The sequence below is a fragment of the Geosmithia morbida genome (assembly GCF_012550715.1).
Source record: "Geosmithia morbida isolate 1262 chromosome Unknown scaffold_5, whole genome shotgun sequence".
Classification (NCBI taxonomy): domain Eukaryota; kingdom Fungi; phylum Ascomycota; class Sordariomycetes; order Hypocreales; family Bionectriaceae; genus Geosmithia; species Geosmithia morbida.
This window is the reverse complement of record NW_023336192.1, coordinates 517,487-542,437: the sequence shown is the minus strand read 5'-3', so window position 1 is coordinate 542,437 and position 24,951 is coordinate 517,487. Positions and strand designations below refer to the sequence as shown.

The 24,951-nt window shown below is 56.5% G+C and overlaps 15 protein-coding genes across 15 annotated transcripts in view; 9 read left to right on the top strand and 6 right to left on the bottom strand.

Moving 5' to 3' along the window:
* GMORB2_6184 (Pfam:DUF227) overlaps positions 1 to 187 on the top strand; it is a gene marked incomplete at both ends in the record, with an annotated part of 1,165 nt that extends 978 nt beyond the window's left edge. Inside the window, one exon of the mRNA XM_035468154.1 lies at positions 55 to 187. Within this exon, the coding sequence (XP_035322135.1) occupies positions 55 to 187 (133 nt within the window). The remainder of the gene's footprint in view (positions 1 to 54) is intronic.
* Positions 188 to 706: 519 nt separating this feature from the next.
* GMORB2_6183 (uncharacterized protein) lies at positions 707 to 3,217 on the top strand (the record flags this gene model as incomplete). The annotated part of the gene is made up of 4 exons (XM_035468153.1): positions 707 to 1,698; positions 1,730 to 2,041; positions 2,111 to 2,174; positions 2,246 to 3,217. The coding sequence occupies 4 exons, from the start codon at positions 707 to 709 to the stop codon at positions 3,215 to 3,217; spliced, it is 2,340 nt and encodes a 779-aa protein (XP_035322134.1).
* A 397-nt stretch (positions 3,218 to 3,614) lies between these two features.
* GMORB2_6182 (uncharacterized protein) lies at positions 3,615 to 3,989 on the top strand (the record flags this gene model as incomplete). The annotated part of the gene is made up of 1 exon (XM_035468152.1): positions 3,615 to 3,989. The coding sequence occupies one exon, from the start codon at positions 3,615 to 3,617 to the stop codon at positions 3,987 to 3,989; it is 375 nt and encodes a 124-aa protein (XP_035322133.1).
* Positions 3,990 to 4,312: 323 nt separating this feature from the next.
* On the top strand, positions 4,313 to 5,080 carry GMORB2_6181 (release factor glutamine methyltransferase; the record flags this gene model as incomplete). Its single annotated transcript, XM_035468151.1, has 1 exon — positions 4,313 to 5,080. One exon carries the CDS (start codon positions 4,313 to 4,315, stop codon positions 5,078 to 5,080), a length of 768 nt encoding a protein of 255 aa, XP_035322132.1.
* A 460-nt stretch (positions 5,081 to 5,540) lies between these two features.
* GMORB2_6180 (small nuclear ribonucleoprotein D1) lies at positions 5,541 to 6,081 on the bottom strand (the record flags this gene model as incomplete). The annotated part of the gene is made up of 3 exons (XM_035468150.1): positions 5,541 to 5,845; positions 5,951 to 6,000; positions 6,068 to 6,081. 3 exons carry the CDS (start codon positions 6,079 to 6,081, stop codon positions 5,541 to 5,543), a joined length of 369 nt encoding a protein of 122 aa, XP_035322131.1.
* A 774-nt stretch (positions 6,082 to 6,855) lies between these two features.
* GMORB2_6179 (cullin 3) lies at positions 6,856 to 9,780 on the top strand (the record flags this gene model as incomplete). Its single annotated transcript, XM_035468149.1, has 3 exons — positions 6,856 to 6,924; positions 7,227 to 9,499; positions 9,603 to 9,780. The coding sequence occupies 3 exons, from the start codon at positions 6,856 to 6,858 to the stop codon at positions 9,778 to 9,780; spliced, it is 2,520 nt and encodes an 839-aa protein (XP_035322130.1).
* A 684-nt stretch (positions 9,781 to 10,464) lies between these two features.
* GMORB2_6178 (acylpyruvate hydrolase) lies at positions 10,465 to 12,751 on the top strand (the record flags this gene model as incomplete). The annotated part of the gene is made up of 5 exons (XM_035468148.1): positions 10,465 to 10,547; positions 10,743 to 10,954; positions 11,111 to 11,445; positions 11,898 to 12,345; positions 12,735 to 12,751. 5 exons carry the CDS (start codon positions 10,465 to 10,467, stop codon positions 12,749 to 12,751), a joined length of 1,095 nt encoding a protein of 364 aa, XP_035322129.1.
* GMORB2_6177 (3-hydroxyanthranilate 3,4-dioxygenase) lies at positions 11,883 to 12,755 on the bottom strand (the record flags this gene model as incomplete). Its single annotated transcript, XM_035468147.1, has 3 exons — positions 11,883 to 12,329; positions 12,480 to 12,555; positions 12,724 to 12,755. The coding sequence occupies 3 exons, from the start codon at positions 12,753 to 12,755 to the stop codon at positions 11,883 to 11,885; spliced, it is 555 nt and encodes a 184-aa protein (XP_035322128.1).
* A 1,359-nt stretch (positions 12,756 to 14,114) lies between these two features.
* GMORB2_6176 (solute carrier family 31 (copper transporter), member 1) lies at positions 14,115 to 14,644 on the top strand (the record flags this gene model as incomplete). The annotated part of the gene is made up of 2 exons (XM_035468146.1): positions 14,115 to 14,440; positions 14,527 to 14,644. The coding sequence occupies 2 exons, from the start codon at positions 14,115 to 14,117 to the stop codon at positions 14,642 to 14,644; spliced, it is 444 nt and encodes a 147-aa protein (XP_035322127.1).
* Positions 14,645 to 14,893: 249 nt separating this feature from the next.
* GMORB2_6175 (NUDIX domain) lies at positions 14,894 to 17,861 on the bottom strand (the record flags this gene model as incomplete). The annotated part of the gene is made up of 4 exons (XM_035468145.1): positions 14,894 to 15,678; positions 15,776 to 15,992; positions 16,207 to 16,301; positions 17,090 to 17,861. The coding sequence occupies 4 exons, from the start codon at positions 17,859 to 17,861 to the stop codon at positions 14,894 to 14,896; spliced, it is 1,869 nt and encodes a 622-aa protein (XP_035322126.1).
* A 137-nt stretch (positions 17,862 to 17,998) lies between these two features.
* Positions 17,999 to 18,985, bottom strand: GMORB2_6174 (uncharacterized protein; the record flags this gene model as incomplete). Its single annotated transcript, XM_035468144.1, has 2 exons — positions 17,999 to 18,061; positions 18,899 to 18,985. 2 exons carry the CDS (start codon positions 18,983 to 18,985, stop codon positions 17,999 to 18,001), a joined length of 150 nt encoding a protein of 49 aa, XP_035322125.1.
* A 782-nt stretch (positions 18,986 to 19,767) lies between these two features.
* Positions 19,768 to 21,202, bottom strand: GMORB2_6173 (EXS family; the record flags this gene model as incomplete). Its single annotated transcript, XM_035468143.1, has 2 exons — positions 19,768 to 20,963; positions 21,112 to 21,202. The coding sequence occupies 2 exons, from the start codon at positions 21,200 to 21,202 to the stop codon at positions 19,768 to 19,770; spliced, it is 1,287 nt and encodes a 428-aa protein (XP_035322124.1).
* Positions 21,203 to 21,703: 501 nt separating this feature from the next.
* GMORB2_6172 (abhydrolase domain-containing protein 12) lies at positions 21,704 to 22,266 on the bottom strand (the record flags this gene model as incomplete). The annotated part of the gene is made up of 2 exons (XM_035468142.1): positions 21,704 to 22,181; positions 22,253 to 22,266. 2 exons carry the CDS (start codon positions 22,264 to 22,266, stop codon positions 21,704 to 21,706), a joined length of 492 nt encoding a protein of 163 aa, XP_035322123.1.
* A 67-nt stretch (positions 22,267 to 22,333) lies between these two features.
* On the top strand, positions 22,334 to 22,879 carry GMORB2_6171 (uncharacterized protein; the record flags this gene model as incomplete). The annotated part of the gene is made up of 1 exon (XM_035468141.1): positions 22,334 to 22,879. The coding sequence occupies one exon, from the start codon at positions 22,334 to 22,336 to the stop codon at positions 22,877 to 22,879; it is 546 nt and encodes a 181-aa protein (XP_035322122.1).
* A 522-nt stretch (positions 22,880 to 23,401) lies between these two features.
* On the top strand, positions 23,402 to 24,529 carry GMORB2_6170 (peroxin-10; the record flags this gene model as incomplete). Its single annotated transcript, XM_035468140.1, has 1 exon — positions 23,402 to 24,529. One exon carries the CDS (start codon positions 23,402 to 23,404, stop codon positions 24,527 to 24,529), a length of 1,128 nt encoding a protein of 375 aa, XP_035322121.1.
* Between the last annotated feature and the right edge of the window lie 422 nt (positions 24,530 to 24,951).

Genomic DNA, 24,951 nt, shown 5'->3' with positions numbered 1-24,951 from the left:
CACGTCCTTCAACATATGGAAGCTCGCCGGTGTGTGCCGGGGCATCGCGGCCAGGTATGCTCTCCGTCAGCCCGGCAGCGACAGGGCAAGATGTCATGCTGCTACGAGGGGGGCCTCGGCCGAGTATGCTTGGGGATTGGTGCGGAGGGCAGCCGAGGAGAGCGATGTAGATAAAGCGAAGCTATGAATCTGGTCAAAGAAGATACGCTATTGAGGTATAAAAAAAAAAGGAAAAAGGGAAGAAAAAAAAGAAACCACGGCAGATAGATATGAGTTGCTAAGAATTTTTTTTCTTGAGAAATGAATAAATTGGATCTGTCACCAATTCTATGCAGATCCAAGATGTATGTGTATTGAACACGCTGATACTGTAATAATACCATGAGCCGACCGTCAAAAGGGACCGTTAAAAGTGATGGTGGTGGTGGTGGTGGCTCCGTCGTCATTGGGTCCCGGTACCTCTCCATTCTCTGACATCAACGTGCTTCTCCCCTTTCTACCAAAAAAAGAAACGAAGAAAAAGACGATACCAGCACAAACAAGACGATCGACATCACTGTCATCACATACATATAGCAGCTGGTAGGGGTGGAAAAACTCATCATCAGCTCCTTTCCTAAAACCCCCCAAATCCCGCGAGAACACGTAAGGAAAAACAAACAGGCAAACAGGCAAACAGGCGAAGGAGCAAGACACACCACCACGCATGTCTGCGCCTCCGCCCCAGAGGCGCGTCGTCCTCTCGACACCCCCCGACGAGCGTCGACCCCTTCTCAACAGACTCTACACCGACCACGGCGAGAATGGCGACCCGATCTACAGCTGCCAGCCGGACCCCCACAGTCACCTGCCCGTGTACACGACGATCCACCGAGTGCGGCGTGACATCATCAGCGTGGTGGAGGACTACCTCAGCCTGAAGCAGCTGACGGACGTGAGGATCAACGTGACGGTCGTGCGGCCGCTGGTGGACAAGTTCTACGAGCTCGACGACATCTCGATAGTCTACTGCCTGCTCGTCAACCGGGCCCAGTTCCTCGACGAGCAGGCCCACCTGACGAACCGGCAGAACGTCAACTGGTCGCGGGCCACGATATGCGAGCTCATCGCCACCCGCATCCTCCGGCGCTTCAACGAGGACCACGAGGGTCCCGAGGGCCTCCTGCTGCTGGCGCACATCCTCATCGCCAGCTTCGAGCCCTTCCAGAACGCCCCGGCCGATATCCTGCGGGCGGTCGAGGGCAAGACGTCGTGGTCGTACAAGCGCACCCTGCCCTCCCTCGAGGTCGCCATCCTGACCGAGAGCAAGCACTTCCTCAGCTCCACGTCGTGCCAGAAGGTCGTCTCGGCCATCTACCACGGCCACATAATATACACGCCCTCCACCATCTGGGACATCATCCCCGACCACTACAAGCTCAAGCCCATCACCCTGTACGAGCCGCGCGACTCTCCCCTGCTCAACCAGTACAGGCTCATCGTGCCGCGGAACAGGAACGTCCTCGAGGCCATCCAGTTTGCCGTCCTGCTGGCCCTGTATGTCGGCGTCATGATTTCCAGGCACAAGGCTGATCTGGGCTGGTGGGAGGCCATGTTTATCATCTACGCCTTCGGATGGGGTCTTGATCAGTTCGCTACTATCCTCGCTCACGGATGGTTTGTCGGCCCGTCAATCCGTCTTGTTCCGTCACGGAATGCGTGTGTGCACCGCGGCTGACTTGCCATGCAGGAACGTCTATTCGCAGAACCTGTGGTCCTTTCTCGATGTCGCCTTCATCATCATATATTCCGTGTACCTCGTCGCTCGGCTATACGGCTGGCTCGGCGACGACTGGCACATGGCCGAACAGTCGCTCGACGTCTTGGCTTTGGGTGCGCCTGTCGTCGTGCCCCGCTTGGCCTTCACCATACTGTCTGACAACCTCATCTTTCTGTCGCTGCGGTCCATGATGTCCGACTTCTTCGCCTTGACGGCCCTGACGGCCTGGTGCTTCTTCGGCTTCCTGCTCTCTCTGCTCTGGCTCGGAGAGGGGGCGCATCCGTGGGTGTGAGTGTCGATCGAGACCCCCGGATATCGATGGCATGTGATGCTGACTTTGTCGTTGCTCAGGACAATCTCCAAGTGGATGATTTACATCTGGTTTGGCTTGGACGGCGTCGGCATCCATCGTTCGGTATGTCGCAGACCCCCGTCGAGCGTACGGTGCGTGAGGACGCAGCCGGGGCTGACCTCATGCACACCTAGGCGGAATTCCACCCGGTTCTCGGACCGGGCATCATGGTCACCTTCGCCTTCCTCGGCAACACGCTCTTCCTGACCATCCTGGTGTCGATGCTGTCCAACACTTTCAGCACCATCTCGTCCAACGCAGTGGCCGAGATGCAGTTCCGCCACGCCGTCCTGACCCTCGAGGGCGTCAAGGCCGACGCCGTCTTCGCCTACCCGCCGCCCTTCAATATCCTGGCCGTCTTCGTCTTCCTGCCACTCAAGTTTGTCGTCAGCCCGCGCTGGTTCCACAAGATCCACGTCGCCACCGTCAAGGTGGTCAATTTCCCCGTCCTGCTGCTCATCGCCGTCGCCGAACGCCGCCTCCTGTGGCCCCAGGGGATGAAGGTGGCCGTATCGCCCAAGGCCTTCTTCCAGCGGTGGAACTTGTCGGCGCAGAACAGCCTGCGCGCCGTCTTTGAGCTGCCCCCTCCCGATGATGTGGCTGACGATATCGCGGTGGATGACGAGATGACGCGCCACCTGATCCGAAGGCAGTTTATGCACAGGAGCACCGATCCCGGCACGGAGTCTGCCGCTACAAGGAATGCTGACGCCAAGGCCAAAGCCAAGGCCGAGGCCAACGCCAGTACCAACGTCAGTGCCAGTGCCAGTGCCAGCGCCAGTGCCAGCGGTACCGCCTCCCCCCATCCGGATCCCAAGAAGAAACTCTCTAGGCGCGACTCTACCTTCCCGGGGATCAGGCAGAGACTGCGTGGCTCCTTCTCCGAGACGGAGGACTACGAGAATCTGTCCGATAGGCTGAACGCCATGAAGAAGTCCATGGCCAGGATGGAGGCCCTCATGGCAAAACTCGTGTCGTCGCGGGAAGGAGACGGCATCAGCGTCGAGGCTGCCGGGGAAGATGAGAGGAAGGAAGAAGATACGGCGGTGGGGAGCATGGAAGAGTCTGGATTCGCGGTGGAATCGTCATTCAGAGGGCAGGAGTAAGGCTTGGTGTATACCGTCCCTCTTTTTTTTTTTTTCATATCTTCCCCCTTTCGACTGTTTCTATGCAGGCATCATACACCAGAAGAAAAAAGGATAATAGAAAGCGTTGCATTTGGCGGAGGATGCATTCATCAAAAAAAAATATTAGTATGAATAGTAAGTAGATGGATGGTGTAGGGAATAATCGCGTCCGAGTCTGACCACTGATTCACCCACATCTTGAGCCATATCACACGTCCTACAGACAAGCCATAGTTGAGCCCATGCTATGCGACCGCTGAGACTCATTGACATCAGAATCTCCCTGATCGAGCTCAAGCTGGAAAGACGAGACGGAAGATAAAAGATCAGTCAAGGCAGAAGAGAAGGAAAGCAGGGCAAGATGTGCAGAACAACGATGTTCGAGCACAAAAAATGCAAACACACGTGGGCCGTCATCAGCGAGCCCTGCGGTCCAGGAATGGGCTTCGTCACCTGCGATATCTTCTACGCGGCAAACGGCCGGACGATCGACGAGAAGCCACGACCCGGTATATGCCGTACCATGACGAGGCCCTGCCCCCGGTGTGAGGGCCGCAATCTTGCCAGCAATCCTCCCGGTAGCGGCGGCGGCGGTGGTGTTGCCGCTCTGACCCGCTACCAGTACGATGTCAACACGGTGCGCATGGTGGAGAAGAGAGGATGGGGGCTCAAGTGGGGGACCGGACCGGCCATGGAGGACTGGGGATTGGAGATGAGGTTTGGGAGTGGAAATTGGTGCGTTATCATGTAGAGCTGTCCTGCTACTCTATTCGCCATGTTGTGAGCGACGATGTATTTTTTTCCCCCCTAAAAAGAAGAAAAGGAGCAGAGAGCAGAGAGTGTCGAACTAGTAATAGGCTGGGGAAAGGAGGGTGTAGGGCGGGGACAGAGTGGAAGAGTGGGCAAAAGAAAAAAAAGTAAACATATTTCAACATTTACTCGTTCAACTTGTACGCATCTCACCAACACGGCATTGCTGGCCATGTAAATGAAAGGAGAAAAGGAGAGATAATCGCGAGAGAAGAAACAGACTCAAACAAGAGAGAGAGAGAGGGAGGGAGAGAGACAAGAAACATGCTGCCCACACCAGACACATCACACGTCCCCTACGAGAGGGTATACGAGCCAGCTGAAGATTCTTTTCTCCTGCTGGACACACTATCAAGCACGACGGAGACGACATTCCTGACGGGCCGGTTCTCCGGGGACGAAGGATGCCCGGCCCCTCTGGCCGTCGAGGTAGGCACGGGCTCAGGCGTGGTCCTGGCCTTTGTGCACGCCCACGCGCGGACGCTCTTCGGCACGCGGGCCGTGCTCACGGCGGGCATCGACGTGAACGCCTACGCGTGCCGGGCCACGGGCGAGACGGTGCGGCGCGCGCAGGCCGACAACGCGGCCACGCACGCCCTCGGGTTCCTGGGCACGTCCATGGGCGACCTGACGAGCTGCCTGAGGAGCCGGGCCGTCGACGTGCTCATCTTCAACCCGCCCTACGTGCCCACGTCCGAGATGCCGCTGCGGCCCGACGGCTCCCGGCCGGACGGGGACGGCAAGGCGACGCCCTCGTTCGACCACGATTCGTACCTGCTCTCGCTGTCGTACGCCGGCGGCAGGGATGGCATGGAGACGACCGACAGGCTCATCGACGGGCTGCCCGACATCCTCTCGCCGCGCGGGTGCGCCTACATCCTCTTCTGCGCGCAGAACAAGCCCGACGAGGTCAAGGAGAGCATACCGGCCAGGCTCGGGCGGCACTGGACGGCCGTGACGGTTGGGTCGAGTGGGAAGACGGCTGGGCGGGAGAAGCTCCAGATTGTACGGATATGGAGGGAGGGACGATGAGCGACCTTGCTTCTCTTCTCTCCTCGACTCGGGGGTTTTCATGACGTATCATAGGGGGGGGGGGGGAAGATGAGGGGCATCATAGACAGAATGTATTACGGATGACTGATGCCATCATCTGGGTACTTTTGTGATTTTTTTTTCTTCTCCTTCCCCTTCTTTATTTCTTTGGCGCACACTGGCACCGGCGGCCTTGTTTTCATAATGCAGATACATATCCCAAACCAGCTGCCAAGGCCCTGAGCTGGTAATGAACACACAGATCAGTTTAACCCCCCCCCCCCCCACCCTTTCCTTTCATGGCAGATGAAACGTCCCGAGAAAAAAAAAACGCCGAGATACCGTCTTTGACCGTCTCTTCTTCTTTTTTATCATTTGCTGCAATGTAATACACCAGTTGCAGAAACACCCTGGTCTCTTGTCATTGTCATCATCGCTTCGCGCACAGCAGCATCCCCCCTCAACCCCTGCGACCTCCACGAGGACCTCCACGGCCACGAGGACCACCGCGACCACGTCCGCGGGCTCCACGACCGCCACGGTCGGCCTCCTTCCGGGCCTTGTTCTTGGGCTTGGGCGCGTCGTCGACGAGGAGGGTGTCTAGGGGGAGGGAGTCGGGAAGGATGTAGTAGCGGATGGTGGAACCGCGGATGTTCATCGAGTCGAGCGGGATGGGGTCCTGGCCCTTGGGCGTCATCTTGACGTTGCGCAGGGCCGTGTTCATCTGCGGCGAGATGGAGGCGATGGTGCCGTGGACAATTGTGCCTGTTTTTTTTTTTACCAAAAAAAAAAAAACCCCATGTCAGTCTTGACCGTAGACCCCTCTTCTATCCTCCTCCTAGGGATCGTGTGTATGACAGGGTTGCGTACCATTCTTCAATTCAATCGTCACCGTCTCGTTGGTGCACTTCATCAGGAACCTGTGAAGACAAGTCCAAGTCAGTCTTATATCCAGACTGGCGGGGTTGACCCTCCGATTTTCCTCACCGCACGAGCTTCATCCTGGGCGGCGGGCTGCAAGCTGCAGACTCAAGCTCTTGTATAGTGTGTGTATCTGGCGTGCGTGTTGGATGCGGTGGGAGGGAAAGTGGTGAAGGGGAGACGAAGGCGGATTTTTGTTTGTCGGTGTCGCGACAAGGCTTTGGGTCCGTCGCGAGAGGCTGGGTGTAGCTTGAAACTGTCGGTATTCGTCTGACTCTAGCTCACGCCCATATTGCTCGATACGTATATGCACGTGACGAGCTGCGGATGGGCGCGCTCTTTCTTTGGCTTCTCTGATTCTGCAGCGGGAACCGGGACTGACTTGCCGATTTGGATCAACTTTATTCCGGTGCTGCTGAACTGACTTGAGCTTCTGCTGAGGGGCAATGCCTGATGTTATCGATAAGGCCTCATTTGGGGAAGCGGGACTAGTCTTCAAACCATCCCTCGCGATAGAAGTCCTCGGCCGTCTTTGCTGTGCTATATATATCCTTCCCCCTATACCCCCTCGACCTCAGTTGCGGGCTAGTTTTTCCGATAGGCTCGTGTCTGGAAGGACACTCTTGGGTTATAGTACAAATCCCCACGTCTGGAGTTGTCTTGTATACGCAAACATCCAATCACTCATCCTCGTGCCGAGAGCTTGCATCCTCACGAACCCGACTACCCCTCCATCTTCGATCCCGGCGTCTTCCGTCGCGACGAACCATGCCCAACCGTTAACACCGGCGAAATCTCAAACAGACCGCTGCGAAGCTACATGACCCGCTGCCCATACCCATACACGGGGCGAAATGATATCCGGGCGAGGGGGAGCGGGCGCACGAGGTGGCCGCATCCGCCCGCCTCGCCGCATAAATCGGGTAGGTACCCTCAGTCTGCATTCACCCGCCTCTATACCGTGACAAACATGCGACCTGCTGTTCTTCGCTTTACAGTCCCCCTACCCAACCATCTTGTCATATCCTTCCCCGTCACCCCCCTTAACTCTCCTTACCATTAGGGCATACTAGAGTATGGAGAAGCAATACGGCATCGCCATGTGCCCGACGCCCCGGTGTCGGCCCGAAGAGCTGGAGAATGCGCGACCTGCCAAGATGCCGACGAACGTTGGGAATGAACAGAGAGGATCTTCTTGCTAACTCTTGTTTGGTTGGAAAAACAGACCAACGATGCGGCCGATTTCGAGGCATGTTGGGAGTTGCTAGAGGAAGCCCTTCGAGACATACACACCAAGAACTGCAGCCGCCTGTCATTCGAAGAACTCTACCGCGCTGCTTACAAAATAGTTTTGAAGAAGAAAGGCAGCCAGCTGTACGACAAGGTCACCAGGTTTGAGGAGGAGTGGTTCGCCATCAATGTCATACCCAAGATCGAACAGCTCGTCACCAAGAGCCTTGTCAGCATCGGCGACGAGGCGGTAGCCGCTCCCACGTCGCTGAACGAGCGGCGCCAGACTGGAGAGAGGTTCCTCAAGGGCCTTCGCGATACGTGGAACGACCACAACATGTCCATGAACATGATGGCCGACATCCTCATGTACCTCGACCGGGGCTTCTCGCACAACAACCCCGAACGGAGCCCCATCTTTACGACGACCATAGCGCTGTTCAGAGACCATATCCTGCAGTCCAGACTCAGCGCCAGCTCGGACGCCCTCGTCATGGACACGCTCATCTCCGTCATGTTGGATCAGATCAATATGGAGCGCGAGGGAGACGTCATCGACAGGGCGCTCATCCGGAGCTGCAGCCGCATGCTCAGCTGCCTATTCAAGGACGCCAACGAAAACGAATGCGACAAACTCTATCTCCTGGAATTCGAACCCAGGTTCCTGGACCGCAGCCGGGAGTTCTACGCGACGGAGTGCGAGCGCCTGCTGCGCGAGTCTGACGCCAACTCATGGCTGCGGCAGACCGATAAGCGTCTGACAGAGGAGATTGACCGCTGCGGCACCACCATCGAGCTCGAGACGCTGACAAAGGTGTGCGGCGTGATCGAGGACGAGCTCATAAAGCGCCACCTGGCCGATTTCTTGGCCCTGGAAGGAAGTGGGCTGAGGTGGATGATCGACAACGACAAGATTGAGGACCTCACCATCCTCTATCGCCTCATAGCAAGAGTGGAGCCCGACAAGACATCCATCCGGCAAATCTTGCAGAAGCGTGTGGTAGAGCTCGGGCTGGAAGTTGAGAAGGCGCTCAAGAACACGGACTTCTCCATCGCCCAGCCGGGCGGAGAGGATAACGGCGAGGGCGAGAAGGTCAAGACGCTCAACCCTGCTGCGCAGCAGACCGCCGCGGCCATCAAGTGGGTGGATGATGTTCTGCGGCTCAAGGACAAGTTCGACAACCTGTCGTGGCAGTGCTTCCACGACGACCTGATGATCCAGAGCGCGCTTACAAAGAGCTTCTCTGAATTCATCAACGACTTTGGACGGTCATCCGAGTACGTCTCTCTCTTCATCGACGACAACTTGAAGAGGGGGATAAAGGGCAAGACCGAGGCCGAGGTCGATGCCGTTCTGGAGAAGGCCATCATTCTCATCCGGTACCTGCAGGACAAGGACCTCTTCCAGACGTACTACCAGCGCCACCTGGCGCGGAGACTGCTGCACGGCAAGTCGGAGAGCCACGACGTCGAGAAGCAAATCATCTCACGCATGAAGCAAGACATGGGGCAGCAGTTTACGACAAAGTTCGAGGGCATGTTCCGGGATCTCGTGACGTCGACGGAACTCACGGCCGGATACCGGGACCATATGAGCGCGGCTGCCGATGACGAGGAAGCCAAGACGATCGATCTCAGCATCAGCGTCCTCACCACCAACAACTGGCCGGCCGAGGTCATGGGCCGCACGACGCAGATGGGCGAAGGGTGGCGCGGAGCGTGCACGTACCCTCGGGATATCGCGCGGCTGCAGGCCAGCTTCGAGCAGTTCTACCTCTCGAACCGCAACGGCAGGAAGCTGACCTGGATCGGCACCACGGGAAGCGCCGACATCAAGTGCACGTTCCCCGCCATCCCCGGCAAGCAGGGACCCCTCTCCCGGCCGCGCCGCTACGAGCTCAACGTGTCGACGTTTGGCATGGTGGTCCTGCAACTGTTCAACGACCTGGCCGACGACGAGTCGCTCTCGTTTGAGGAGATTCAGGCCAAGACGAACATCTCGACACCCGACCTCATCCGGACGCTGATGGCCATCGCCGTGGCGCCCAAATCGCGCGTCCTCGCCAAGGAGCCCCCGACCAAGTCGGTCAAGGTGGGCGACAGGTTCAGCTTCAACGCCTCGTTTGTCAGCAAGATGGTGCGCATCAAGGCACCCATCATCAACGCAGTGTCCAAGGTGGAGGATACGCAGGAGCGTAAGACGACGGAGAGCAAGAACAATCAGACCCGCTCTCACGTGGTTGACGCTGCCATCGTCAGGATCATGAAGTAAGCCTTTCTTCTTCTCTTCTTCTTCTTCTTCTTCTTCTTTCAACGTTGAGGATCATCATCAGCAGCAGCAGAATGTGGTGGTATCTAACGGAAGATCTAGATCTCGCAAGGAGCTCAGCCATATGCACCTCGTCAACGAAGTGCTAGGCCAGCTCGTCGGTCGGTTCAAGCCCGAGGTGTCGCTCATCAAGAAACGGATCGAGGACCTGATTGTCCGGGAATATCTCGAGCGACCAGACGAGGACGGCGCACCATCCATGTACCGATATGTTGCCTAAGCCCAAGGACTAAAAAAAAAAAAGGCGATGAAATCAATTAGAAACGGCCTCGTTACCTATCAGGTTTCTATCTTAACTCGTCGTTTTCGGGTTTCCATTGATGCTTTTTTATATTACGATTTAGACGGCATACCCCCCCCCCCACCCCGCACCTTCAAGTCGCATAACATTGAAAGCGAACAGGGCATGATACAAAAAGTGAAATGAATTTTGAATTGAACAAAAAAATGTTTTTCCAAAAAAAAAGTCTTCCCCCCCCCCTTTCCCCTAATAATGATGACATATTCGGATGAGTAGATGTGTAGTTGATAAGCTGAGCGGAACGTATCCGAAGTGGATGAGGACACTGAGGGGGGGCTTGGCCTTGCCAACTTCGGAGGATTTACCGTCGTTCGGTCAGCAATAATTACGTCGCGGAGAAAGTGTCTTCTTGCCAGCCTCCTCCTCCTCCTCCTCCTCCTCCCTCCTCCTCCTCCTTCATCCATGCTATCAATCTTCATCTGAGAGGACCAGCGCAATCGGAATTCGATATACCAAGATCCGATCCCGGATCAATCAGACATTACCAACCCTCGAATACGTCAAATCTCCATTGAGGTTTTTTCTCTCTTCTCTCTCTTCTTCGCCCTTTACTTTCCTCCTTCCCCCCTTTGGACGTAAAGCATGTTTGGAATCAGGAGAACAATGGCTACTCTGTCCTCGGCTTCGGCGCAGGCTTCATCTCTGAAGCAGGCTGGTAAGGTGGTTTGCATCGGACGAAATTATGCGTGAGTTTTTTTTTCTCTTTCTTCCATTATTTTCTTCTTCAATTATTTCTTCTCACTTTTACTTTTACTTTTCTCTTATTTTCTTTCCGGATGCAATCAATGGATTGTCGTTTTCTTCTTCTTTTTCTCTCTCCTGCAGCGCATCACGTCAATCATACGGTTTACGGTCATGCTGACATGTGAAATATATATAAGTGCTCACATTACCGAACTCAACAATACCAAGCCTAAGCAGCCATTCTTCTTCCTCAAGCCGACGTCCTCCATGGTCCTGCCGGGTGAGGGACCGTGTCTGAGGCCCAAGGGCACGGACCTGCACTACGAGGTTGAGCTCGCTCTGGTGATTGGCAAGCTTGTGAGGGATCTCAAGGCCGATGACACCAAGGGAGCGTTGGATGCTATTCAAGGTTTGTTCTCTTCTCTCTCTCTCCCTCTCTCCCCCCCTCTCTCTCTGGGGGTGAGGTGCTTTCTTCTGTGTTAGGGGGGATGGGGAAGGGGAAGGGGAAAGAAAAGGTCAGAAAAGAAAATGCTGACATTCTGGGGGGGGGGGGAAGCCTACGCAGTGGCAATCGACATGACGGCACGCAACGCCCAGGATGAGGCCAAGAAGAAAGGTCTCCCCTGGTCCATCGCCAAGGGCTTCGACACCTTCCTCCCCCTGAGCCAGGTGATACCCAAGTCGGCCATCCCGGACCCCCACGACGCCGAGCTCTTCCTCAACGTCAACGGAGAGACGCGCCAGGACGGCTCGACCAGGCTGATGATCTACCAGATCCCGCGCATCCTGAGCGACATCTCCAAGGTCATGACGCTGCACCCGGGTGACGTGGTGCTCACGGGGACGCCCGAGGGTGTCGGGTCCGTCGTACCCGGTGACGTGATGCGTGCCGGCATCAGGGTTGGCGGCGAGGAGATTGAGGAGGGCAAGATTGAGATTGCTGTCGAGGAATCACCTAGCTCTTATTCGTTTGCCGAGACTTGAGGTTACATTTGCATTTGTAGACGTGCGTGCACACATACACACATACACACATACACACATACACACATAATACACACACAAACACACACACACACACACACACACACACACACACACACACACACACATATATATATATATATATATATATATATATATATACTCTCTATGTGTGTGTGTGTGTGTGCGTGACTGAGGAAAATCATATGCATCATCAAATAAATCGAAAAGGAACGAGATCTATACGTATATACAACACAGGTACACAGATGTACAGTTGCAATCGTCTCTCAATTCACTCTTCTTCTTCTTCGCCTTCCCTCCCCCTCTATTTGGCTATTGTTTTCGCTTCATCAAGTTCGATCCAGGTTCGGATCCTGTATCGACCCAGGCTTGGGGGCCGAGTCAGCCACCTCCCCGCAGGCCGGGCACGTCCTCTTGTCGACGTCGGCCCTGAAGTCGTTTACGGCGGCCTTGATCTGGGTGCCCAGGTCGGTGCAGTGGAAGCCGGCCTCGTGGACGATGCTGCGGCACGCCGCGTTGGCGCAGTACCAGCGCAGGCGGTCGATGGAGCCGGCCGGGCGACGCTGCTCGAGGACGATGCCCACCGTGTCGGCGAAGCGGACGGGGTTGTGAGGCGTGTCGGCCGGCAGGAGGAACATGTCGCCCTCGCGGATGAGGATGTCGCGGAATTCGCCGTCGTCGACCACCTTGAGCATCATGACGCCCTTGTGCTGGTAGAACCACTCGGGCGTCTGGTTGATGTGGTAGTCTGTGCGGGCGTTGGGGCCGCCGACAATCTACCGACAATTCATGGTAAGTTTTCGCTTTTTCTTCCTTCTCTCTCTCGTCTTTTCTGTTCTCATGCATCCCATTCATACTGATGTCTCCTCTCTCCCCCCCTCCCCCCTTTCTTTTTTCTGGTATCCCCTGGGTGATTGTTAACCCACCATGACGGTAAAGTCATCATTCCAGACGCAGTAGTTGTTGATGGGCGGTTGGAGGAGGTGAGAATTTTCCTCGAGCCTATGTTTGGTCTCGGTCTTAGTATTCGGTTACGCCCTTGGGGAGCCCCTGTGGTACCCGTCGTTTTGTGATAAGTCGAGGGCGAAGAGAGAAGGAGACAAGAAGAGAAGAGAAGAAAAGAGCAGAAGGGAAAAAAGAAGAAGAGAAAAGAAAAAGAAAAAAACTCACCACTTGGGCAGATTCACGGGCGGAGTGAGCATGATGAATAGTTATGATGATGCTCGCGGCTCTCACCTCGGTCGATGCAATCACAATCGATACCCAGAGGGGAACAATACATGAGATGCGTCAGAGGAAGACATCTCTTGAGCGGTTGCGGCTTGGCTGGGATCTACCCGAACCTGAAGGTGGATTACTAATTGCTTCGATACAAGAGAGGAAAAGGTTCACGCTCGTTCGTGGGGGGGGGGGAACAAGCCTCTTTCACTCTGTCACGATGGCGCATGTGATCTGGGACGTCGAGGACATCAAGATGCATTACTCATCCTCTCATGGTATAACGCTGGCATCTTATGATACTCTTGGTTACATGTGACAGAAGACTTCTATTGATGATACGTCTACCCTCCACGTCGGTGAGCCTCTCCACCGATCTAAACTCGGGGCCAGGTTATGCATTACAGTACTACCTCTCCCTCGTGAGAAGCTCTCGGGAAGGCTGATGTCTATACCACGCATTCGACGATCAATGGTAAATCACTCATTTCGAGTGATGAGGAGCCCGTCAAGACCGATCATCAACGGTCTTTTGAAGCGGGCTATAAAGTCATCCAAGAGCGTTCCTGCTAGCATGTAACGGGTGTGATGGCGCCTTTCCCCGCGTGTGCAACTTCCCGTAGACTGTACTCGTGTGATTGAACTTTCAATCAGAAGCCGTAGGAACCGATGAGAGAAGAGGACGGGGAAGAAGAGAGGAGAGGAAAAATAGATGTATGCCACGATTTTTCAAGACAGCTCATGAGACAGCGTTGAACGTATTCTTTTCTTTTCTCTTCGTAGGGATGGGCAAGACTCATCATCATGCTGCGATGAGCAAGTTTATCTGAATCTCCCCTATAATACATGAATAATCATACTGGGGCGCAGTGGGCAGTAATCAATGATGAGCAAGTTGGGCAACTGATGACTGCCGCTTATCCGTGCGCCCTCCCCCCCCCGGGCCTTGGCCCGTTACCGTCGACGTTACAGCTCTCAGCTCTGGTGTCACAGCTGTATAGATGCTATATAATACAGTGCTTCAGCTGTGCGACAGCTATGATAGACAGCTAACAGCTCCCCCCCCACCCCTCCCTCCCCCAACCACTGCTGAGCCTCAGGTCGGCTATCTTCTCCACTCTTGAATCTCTTGCGTCCTCCTGGGATCACATCATCATCGCTGCCTCCATCATCACCACCAGCATTAACCACCTGACCCGAGAGAGACCTCTCTTGTCTTCTTCTTCTTCTTTTTCTTCTTCTTGCTTATCAGAGCCTCTATATATCTATCAGACATACAGATTACATCGTCGGAGCTTCCCCATCTCTTGCACTCTCTCACATCGAACTCCCCCACCCACACAATGGATCACCTAGGTATGGACCATGGAGGCATGGACCACGGAGACATGGACCACGGCCACGGCGGCCACGGCGGCATGGACGAAGACATGTGCAACATGAACGTGAGTCCACAACCTGCGGCACCCATTCGGCCTCGAGACGGACCTTCAGCTGACCCTCCCCCCCCCCCCCCGCTTCCATCAGTCCACGATACCGGTGACGACGCTGTTACTGAAACGACACCTTTCGTCCGTCCAGGGCAGAACCAGGAAGACGCCTACAACAGAGCTCACATCACCAAGGGAGTCTTGTATGCTCTACAAAACTTTTACGGACTGATGCTGATGTGAGTCGTCCTCCCCCCTTGTCTCCGTGTCCTATGTGGCACGCTAATATCGTCTTGATACCCCCCTCCCCCCCCAAATAAAAAAGGCTCGTCTTTATGACGTACAATGCTTGGATCATGATTGCCGTCGCCATCGGCGCTTTTGCGGGGTACGTCGTCTTTGGAAAGGGGTCGTCTGCTACCAAGGATGAAGTGTGCCATTAAATGCCGAGACTGGACTCTGCGGCCACCTCGGGAGATACCCAATGTTAGGGGCATCTCTCTCTGGTCTTTCCATGATGCTGTTGGAATGCTACGAGGCATCCCACAGGCATGAGCATGATGGCGAATGAGGGTCCGATGAAAAAAAAGAGCTTGTGTTTTGGAAACCGCGATCTATATGTATGCATCGTCGAAGCGTAGGATATACGGGTAGATCAGATCAGCGGCCTAGCCTTTACCCAAGACGGACAGCTACATCTTCCCCCGACCAGGATCGTCTCTGAGAACACCCTCCTTCTCGGCAGCCAGTATGATGTCGGCGTCCCCGAAACTGTCGTTGTGCTCCATGTCAGGCTCCTCGCCGTAGGCTATCCTGGCCGCATCGACGAGTATGCGCGCCGTCATGCCCCATACCTTGAAGCGGCCGCCCTCATCCAGCTTGTCAGCCAGGGCTTCCTGCGCTCCGGCGCCGTCCTGCGCCTGTGCCGGAGTAGTGGTAGCAGCGGCGCTGGCAGCGCTGCTCTGCCGCCTGCGTCTCGGCTTGATGACGCGCTGGTTGTTGACGGGGACGTAGAAGTTGTGCACGCGCCAGGGATAGTCCTTGAACTCCTTCCAGTAGCCATCGTAGAAGGGTCCGTCCGGAAGGGTCTGGCCGCTCCCGGCGGGGGGGGGCAGGTCCCTGTCGCGCAGGAAGTTGTACAGCGGCGCGCTGAAGAGGGCGGCCACCTCGCGGGCGTCGAGGTGTGGCATCATGGACTCTTGGACCCGGACCTCGTCGGACTCTCCCCCTACTCCCTCTACTCCTCCTACTCCCCCGCCGCGGCGGCCGCCGCCATCGCCGCCGGTGCCGTCGGCAGCCACGGTGTCCGCGGTCCGGTCCGCGTGGAGGAAGGCGACGCAGGGCGTGACGACGAGGTGCGTCCGTGCCAGGGACGGTGGGAGGCAGCATAGCTGCTCGACCCGGAAGGGTTTCGGGAGGTTGCGATCGTCTAGGGGGAGTCCAATCTCTTCGGAAGCTTCACGACGAGCAATCTGGTCTTTTTTTTTTTTTGCCCTCATGTGTCAGACCCCAGAGATGGAGTGAACCGAGAGGAAGGGGAAAGGAAAAGAAAGAAAGAAGAAGAAAAAGCATACATGGTGTCTCCTGTGTGCTATCGGCCTTGCCTCCGGGGAGGGCCGCATGTCCGGAGAAGCTGCGTAGGCTGGCGGCGCGCATGGTGATGACCACGCGAAGGTCGCCCCATCGATCGGCGTACAGGAGGATCAGGACGGCCGCGCGTTTACGAGCCGGTAGTTTATCCCACAGGGGGAAAGGCGGCGGTCTGTAGGCTCGGAGACGAGAAATGGCAATCTTTTATATATATGCACATATATATAGATATATAGATATATATATTTGTTTATTTTATTTTCCCTTGCTGATTTGTCTTGTTTTGGTTTGTGTGTGTGTGTGTGTGTGTGTGTGTGTGATGTGTTGAGAGGGAGATGAGAGGAGGTGTGCACTGCGGGAGAATGGCAAAGAGAGATGAGAGAGAGAGAGATGAGAGATGGGAAGAGAGACTGACTGCTGATGATGGGCTTAGAGGCGCCATGGTAGATGCGTCATAGTACGAAGATGCTTCGAGGGCTTCGCGCACGGCGGCCTGGACGGCCTCGATGTCTGGAGTCGCAAGGTTGGGTGTTTCTCCTTCTGCTGCTGCTGCTGCTGCTGCTGCTGCTGCTGCTGCTTCTGCTGCTGCTTCTGCATCCGAGGAGGAGGCGGTCTGGATGGTCGTCATCGTTCTTCTCCTTGTCCCCTTCTCCTTCCTCTTTCTCGCCTTCCTTCTTTTTTTTCTTTCCTCTCTTTCTTCCTCTTCTTTTCTTTCTTTTCCTTCTGGATCACAGGAGCCAAGAGGACGTGATGGACAGGAGGGGGGGTTGAGGTGGGGGAGAGATCAGGAAGAGAGAACGGAGAATCAAGAACTTATTTGGGAATTTTGGTGCAAGGGGAAATCGGATTTCAGACCTGGTGGGGGTTTGGAGGGGGCCGAGTATCGGGATGTGACGCCTTCGTTATCGATAGCGGGATCTGCGGGGGTGGGGAAAACTCATGGTGAGTGGGTGCGTGTGTGTATGTGTATATAAGAATACATTGTACGTATTGTTATATACAGTATTAGCGAGACTCGGCATCTCAATATCATATGATGCTGTGTTGTTCCCATGGTTCGATTGTCTTTTCTCTCTCTCTTATGATATGTCTGAAAAGACTGAAGATAAGTAAATAAGTCTGCAACATGACAATAAAATAGCAAGTGCCTCGGGGTGCGCCCATCTTTCAAAATGGAAAAAGCGAAGTGATGATGAGAGCGAGAGAAAGAAAAAGGATAGAAGAAAAGAAGGGGAGAAGAAGAAGAAGAAGGACATCTCAACACCGTGCAGTCTTGCTCTCACTGCTGCTCCTCTCACTACCGGCCGTAGAGATGACACCCTCGCAGACGACACCGAGTGGGCTGGGCGTCGGCGAAGAGTGCAACCTTGTCAACGGCCCACGGCTCCAGCGCTTGATCCTCATCGTCGTCGACGCCGCCACGCCCCCGACGAGGCCCCGTATCGACCCGATGATCCTGCCGAAATCATCACCTCCACCGTCACCCGAGTCGCTGCCAAACGCGCTGCCCAGACTCGGACGCTGCGTCCCGTCTCGACGGGACGGATACCCGCAGGTAGCCTGACCGTCATCGTCACCACCGATGGTACCATTGTTACCACGACTACCTTGCCCGGGATACGACCGGGAGGAATAGGATGAGGCGGTAGACTGCTTCAGTGACGGCGGTGGACCCGAGTACATGTGGTTATGGCGGTGGTGGTGACGGTGATGGTAGTAGTTGTCTGATGCCGCCGCCGCCGCCGCTTCGGACGACCAGGATGCCGAAGACGACGAGGTGGGTGCGCGGCACGCTGCCAGCTCCGTCGCGAAGTGGTGATAGTCCCAAGCTACCCATCGGTCGCTGAAGCCGATCTTTGCCCTGCGCCGCCGCGGAGACAGTAGCGGGCCGTCATACTGTTGCACGTCTACGTCACACCCCGTGAGCTGGTGGGTCTTGTGCACGGTCTGGCGGCCGGTGGGGAAGCTCGAGCGGCGGCGATGGCCGGCCACGCTCGGGATCGGGGTGTGTCGGTGCTGCCGCTCTGGGGGAGGGCATGGCGGCAGGGGCTTCATCTGCCATGGTGCCATTGCCTGTGACGGAGGCGCCTCTGAACTGCAGGAGGTGCTTCGTCGAGTGTGGTTGGGGATGGGTGGTAGAGGACGATTGGCGTAGATCTCTCGGACCGCCGTGGCTTGGGGGTCGGTCACTTTCCTCACCTGTCCTCCTACTTCTGCTCCTGCTCCTGCTCCTCCTCCTGCTCCTCCTCCTGCTCCTCCTCCTGCTCCTCCTTCGAAATCGTCATGCTTCTCTCGAGTCGGAGGGGCCATGTTACCGACGATCCTTTGAGGGAGTGGCTGGCATCGTCGACGGAGCCTCGCTCTCCTCTTGCTGCCCGCCATCCTTCGTCGGGCAAATAGCAGGGCGAGCTGTCTGCGCAGTCTGGCCAGACGCATGCGTAGACGGAAGGGGCTCATGGTGATGATGATACCAAGCGCCGTTCGCTTACGATTCCTGCTGTATAGGAGGTGAGATGTCTGAGAAAGAGGAAGAAGAAGAAGAAAACAAGAAACGGCAACAGAGATAAAGAGGGGGGAGATGTAGCAAAAAAAGGAAAGGAAGAGAACACAGTAGGAGTTTCTGCCCTGCTGCATGTGATCTGGGGATGCGGGAAGAAGAAGCAGAAAGTGATGGTGCGTCACTGCAAGAGTGGCACAGAAGAGAGAGGGCAGAAGATGAATTGTGAGGACCGAGTCAAACATACAGCGAAAACATGACAGCCTTCCTCCCCTTTTCCACTTCTTCTTCCAGGTCGAGATAGAGGGCGACTCTCCTCCCTCCTTCTTTTCTCTTCTTTTCTTTCAGGCTCTTGTAAGCGACTCTGCTAAGCGAGCTTGTCTGCTGTTTCGAACGTTGGTGTCGCCTCAAGCAGGCCCTCTGGGCATCACAAGAAGGTCAGGGAGAGAGGGAGAGAGAGAGAGAGAGAGGCACCACATACAATCAGGCTGCACAGGCTTCTTCTTTCCCTTCTCTTTTTGTTTTCCCTCCCTCTTCTTCTTCTTCTTCTTCACATGGATCCCTTGAGTGAGGCAACAAACCCCTAAAGCTTTTTATACTTCTCCCTTACCTCTTCATTTGCCGCGCTCCCACCTCTCACAGAACCAGCGGTCAGAAATAAGGTAGCGTTGTGAGCTAGTGCCTCTGGTTTTCCCATCGTTTCTTCCTTGCCGGTTGTCCAAGCTGTACGACATGAGGAATAAGCGGAGAAGATCAAGGGTACACGCACACACACAGGATACAAAAAAGAAAAAACCCGTGTCACGGAAAAAAAAAAGGAGACAAGACACGTGGAACCTGTTTAAGAGAAATAGAGAAACAGAGTGTGAACCGCTGCATCTCATCGACAGTATGTAGACAGCAAGGAGGGGGAGGGAGGATGACGACGATGATGAATCTTGATATGTTGTGTATACCGAGGCAGCCCTCCGCCCTCAGATATGTGACGAATGAAGGAGTCTCGTTCCATGTGGGAGCAAGATGGACCATGCTCTTCCTTCATCATTGCCGTGTCACGAGGGGTCGAGAGTGATCGCATCATCCTGACTTCACAGGAGGGGAAGTAGGAGTGGTGAAGTGAAGGAGGGTGGGGGGGAAGCAGCAAAGGCCGAAGGAGGGGGAATATCGAGACCAATTCCAAGTTCTATATGCTATCAAACAGTCTATCGCCAAATATGTATATCAACAAAGAGAAGAGAAGAAGAAGAGAGAAGAACAGAAAAGACTCAAATACACGAGTTAAGAAGAGTCCTCTTATGATAGATTCGACAAGACAAGGACACCAAGCATATAACTCCCACCCCCCCACTCCCTTTTGCAATATCCGCACAACCCAAGTGCGTGAGATGTAGTCTGTAACAAGCAAGATGGAAAGAAATAGTCGGCACAGCTGAAGAAGAAGAAGAAGAAGAAGAAGGAAGAGAGAGAGGGAGAGAGATTTTATTTGTCGTCATCAAGGTCGTCGTCGTCGTCATCCTGATAGCTGCCCATGAGAATGTCATCGGCCCCAAGACCAGGAGGGTTGTGTCTGAACCACTCGGCCTCTGTACGGAGGAAGATCCAGACCCAGCGTCGAAAGATCTCGAGCAGCTGCATGAGGAAGATGCCGCCCTCGAAGCGGCTGTACGCGTCCAGCCGGGCGCTCAGCTTGACGGACCACGTGCACCGGAGGGCCAGGTCGAGCAGGATGACGACGTAGTAGGCGTTGACGGGACGGAAGATGAGTCGGGCCCTCAGGGCCCAGGGGTGGTGGGGCGACGAGCGCTCCCTCCTCCCGGAGAAGAGGGTCAGGTCCCAATCCTTGGTGACGTCCCAGTAGAAGGAGTAGAGGGAGTTGACGAGGACGGCGCACAGCCAGGCCTTGCTCAGGGCCGGCGCAGCACCCGCACCCGCACCCGCAACCGCACCCGCACCCGGGCCCGCGTCGCCGCCGTCCGAGCTCGCCGCGGCGGGTCCCTTCTGCATGGCGCCGGCGATGATGACGGGGAAGGCGGTCGAGTACTTGAGCGCGTTGGCGAGGTGCTGCCCTCCCCAGCCCGTGGACTCGCGGTAGGGCGCGCGGCGGACGCGCAAGAACTCGACGACGCACTGCCGGAACCGGATGGCGCTGGGGACGGCCAGGAGGATGGGGACGGCGACGGCGCCGCCGCACTCGCGGTCCGGACGGAGCGTCGACGACCCGCCCGGCGTGGCGAACATGCACACCGACACGTACAGGTCGCACAGGACCTTGGCGTACGACGTGAGCACGTCGGCCAGGAGGATGTCGCCGAACTTTCCGTCCTGGGCCTCGGCGATGCCGCCCAGGCATATGCGCCGGAGCGTGGAGAAGAATCGTCGCCGGCCGGCCGAGGGGAGGTTGCGCAGCGGTGCGAGGAAGACGACCACCATGGCTACCAGGTACGTCATGGGCATCCAGTCGAAGGCGATGACGCGCGACGGCACGCGCCACGTCAGCAGCCAGAAGAGCAGCATGGACAGGCCGAGGAGGCCCGAGAGGACAGTCGCGAGCCGGTACGTCGAGAAGTGGTGAGGCACCCGGTGCACCGACGTGCGACCCGGGTACCGTATCAGCGAGGGGACATCGATCTTGAGTAAGTAGAGGTAGTGGAGGTTTAGACCCCAGCCCCAGACGGCTACGGTAGAGAAAAGGAAGACGTTAGCATGTCACTGTATTTCCCCATCACACACACACACACACACACACACACACTTGTATATATATATATATATATATATATGCATAAGGGAGGGAGGGAGGGAGGGAGAGAGAGAGAGACCTACCCAATGTGAAGAGAAAGCCCACGCGATAAGGCAGAGGAAACGTCAGGCTGAAGGAGTCAAGCTCCGGCTCCACCGCAGGGTCACCGTCCATTGTGCGCTGTGGATGCAAACATCGGGCGGAGGAGGGTGATGCGACGTCTCAATCAAGGGAGGGAGGGCTCGTGCGATGAAGAGACGGTTGTGTGTGGTGTGTGTGTGTGTGGAAGGGAAAGGTTGAAAGTGATGAAGGCCAAGTAGAATCAAGATTATCGCCGCCGATCTGGCCTCTAGGCAAATCGGCACCTGTATCTGTACTACCAATTCCATAGTTAGGGGGGGTCTACCCCCCCTAACTACCGTCGATTAGGGGGAACGGGGGGGAGGGGGGCGATTGGACACACTATAAACGGGGGGGGGGGTGGGATGCTGTTCTCTTCCCGGCGGTCTGCAGTGTCTTTGGAACCATCATGTAAGTTTGTGATGCATGATTGTCTTGATCTCCTTACGTCTTTACTTCTTGTTTACTCTCGTAACATAGCATCTTATATCTGCTTCTCTTCCCCTTGGTTTCTTTTTTTATGGTTGCTATGGTTTTTATGGGGAAGAGAAGACGTCACTCGTGGTTGAATGCCTTGTAAATCGCCAGGCTGACGACTGGATACCCCATGATCCTGTCGTGCAGACCGTTTTTGAGAATCTGCTCGGTGATGACGCCCCTCGAAGACCTACGCTCCACCATCCACCCGCCAGCACCCAAGTCCACCCTGGTGTCGGACTTCTCCTTCTCCAGCTCCTCGTACGTGATGCCGGTGGGTTCGGTAGCGCTAACGGCGTGCCAGAAGAGCTGATCGCTGTGCGTCCAGGGTATGTCGTAGTCGTCCTCGCCGTGGAGGATAGAGATGTGGTACTCGGGTCGTCTCCTCTGACTCTGGCTCTGGCCGTCGTCGTCCTGATGATGATGCAGACGCACAAACTCTGCCAGCCGGTCCTTTGAGCGCCACTTGTCATGTATGAAGTGGTTGAGGAAGGCCATGAGGCGCGGGAACTTGACCAGCGGCTCGAGCAGCGGCACCGTCCCCGCGACGCGGTAGCTGGCCGTGAGGAGTTCCACGTCGGCAAAGGGCGCCACGAGGATGCACCCGGAGAAGTGGACTCGGCCTACGACGTCGACGCCATGACGGGCGGGCGGGCCTGGCGGACCACGCCGCTCGACTTCGTCGACGAGAACGGGCCCGGGTGGGCCATGAACGTCCAGCCCTTCATGGGCCTGCCCGTCATCCCGCCCACCCGCCCCATCCAGGCCATCCCCAACGACCGCTTCCCCATGGACCCCCACGGAGCCCAGGAGTACCTCCTCTGCCTGGCCACCCTCGTCTTCACCGGCCTGCACGTTGCCGGCTGGTACCTGCCCTTCCCCACCAGCGTCGAGAGGGTGCTCTGGCGCGTCGCCAGCCTGATCCTCTTCGCCGTCACCGCTCTCTTCTGGGTCCTCGAGACCGTCGCCTCGTGGCACCGCCTCGGCCGCTGGACGCGGCTCTACCTCCGCATCTCTGACAGGCCCAGCCTGCCAGCATTCGAGCGCCGCACCACGCTCCGCCTCGACCAGGAGAGATCCCGCGAGATGTCCGCCCTTCCGCTGCCCTGGGAGTTCTGGTCCACCGCCCCCATCGCTGTGCTGTACACCATCGCGCGTCTCTATCAGCTTGTCGGGGGCTTCACCGGGCTGCGCGAGATCGACGCCTCCGCCTTTGTCCAGGTCGAATGGTCAGCGTACCTACCACACGCCTAGGGATGCGTCGTCAGGGAGTAGTGATGAGTCATTCCGCGCATAGCGACTAGCATGGCCTTCCTTGCCTTGTCCCGCAGAGTTCTTCTTCGTAAAATGATGAATTATTTGATTCATGATCAGATGACGTTGCCAATGTCTCCGCTGCGAAATGGAGACAAATACATGCGTTGCGGAGTAGTGATGCTCGTACGGATAGGATAATATGCACGTAAAGTGTCGGCGACAGAAAGGCACATGGGGCTCGTCAGCGCGTCCCGAGGTCCCAGCCCAACTCCACCAACTCCAACTCCGACCGACTTCGGCTTTAACCCAATGTAAAGATAATAGATCATCTTGATACTTAACCCCATCTTAATCTGTAATGCTCCGTACAGAGCCTCAACGCTACTCGCTACCGCTACCGCTACCACCACTACCTCCAGACACAAGCACACGCGACGGCAAGCTCCCCCTTCCTCCCTCAAACCGACACCCACCGAACAAGGTCCCTCTCCCCCCCCAAACAGAACCCCACGGCCAAACATGACCACCGCCACCGCCACCACCACCGCCGTCCCCTCAACAGTATCGGTATCGCCATACGCCTTCGCGGCCGCTCCGGACATCATCCGCTCCCACCAGAAGGACGCCTACTTCACCGGCCACCTGTCCGACACGCTGAGCGACGTGCACCGACGCATCTGGGGCGCGCGTTCGGCCCACTCGCTCTCCGCAGAGATACGCACGACCGCCTCGCTCCTGTACTTTGCGCTGACGACGCTGCCGGGGAACCGCACCCTGGGCGAGGAGTACTGCGACCTGGTCCAGCTGGAGGCCGACACCGGACGCCTACCCTCCCTGCGCCGCCGGGCGGCGTACATTTCCGGGTCCATACTGCTGCCCTACCTCGTCTCCAGGGGACTCCCCGGCCTGCGGAGGCGGCTCAGGGCCCTGATCGAGCGGAGGCTCGCCTCTCTCGAGCGCGCCTCCTCCCCCGGCGGAGGAGGCGAGGGCGAAGGCGACCGCAAGGCCGGCGGATCCGTCCGTGGCAGGGAGGCTCTCTTCTGGGGGTACATACTGAGGCACCTGTCCTCGGTGACGTCGGCCTCCCCCGTCCAGGCCCTCACCCTGGCCGTCTTCTACTTTCGCGGATCGTACTACCAGCTCAGCAAGCGCCTCCTCTCCCTCCGCTACGTCTTCACCCGCTCCGTCCCCGACACCCCCGACAGGGCGGGCTACGAGGTCCTGGGCGTGCTGCTGGTCCTCCAGCTCGCCGTACAGGCCTACCTCCACCTGCGCGCTACCTTGCAGAATGCGGACGACGCCGTCGACAGCCACGACGTCCACTACAGCTCGGGCGAACTGCTGCTCCCGGGTGGTGGCAGGACGACGCAGACGACAAAGGTTGACATCGCTGCCGCCACAAACACCCCCGTCGCGGGGACGCCCCGTCATGACCTCGCCGACGACGCCGTCATGGCTTACATCGCGGGCGCTCAGCAGCGCAAGTGTACCCTCTGCCTCGAGGAGCTCAAGGACCCGGCTGCCACCCAATGCGGCCACGTCTTTTGCTGGGAGTGCATCGGTGACTGGGTCAGGGAGAAGCCCGAGTGTCCGCTGTGCAGGAGGGACGCCATGGTCCAACATATCCTGCCGTTGAGAGCCGTGTAGATAAGGCGTTCCTCTCCTGTCGTGTCATGTAGCATAGATTACCATGTAATATACATCACCAGCCGTTGTCTGCCCCGTCCCCTCTTCATCCTCTACCGGTGTGCATACCACGAGAGTCTATTATAGTATGAGTATACCACCACATAATGGCCATTTTCTCTCCATCGCAACCGTTGCCAATCTACATACATCACAGAGTAATACAGAGGAAAGGAAAAAGAAAAGGATAAGTAATACACAAGATCGTTGAATTTCATAAGCAAACATCATTACCTCTTCCTGACATAGCATCCCTCCACAAGCTTTTGGTCCAGCCATGTTTGTTTGTCCTCCACTCCAACACTCCAACCCAGCAAAGAGCAACAGAAGTAAAAAAATGAGACCCCCTCCCGTATTCCATTACCGCCTCCCCCCCCCCCCCC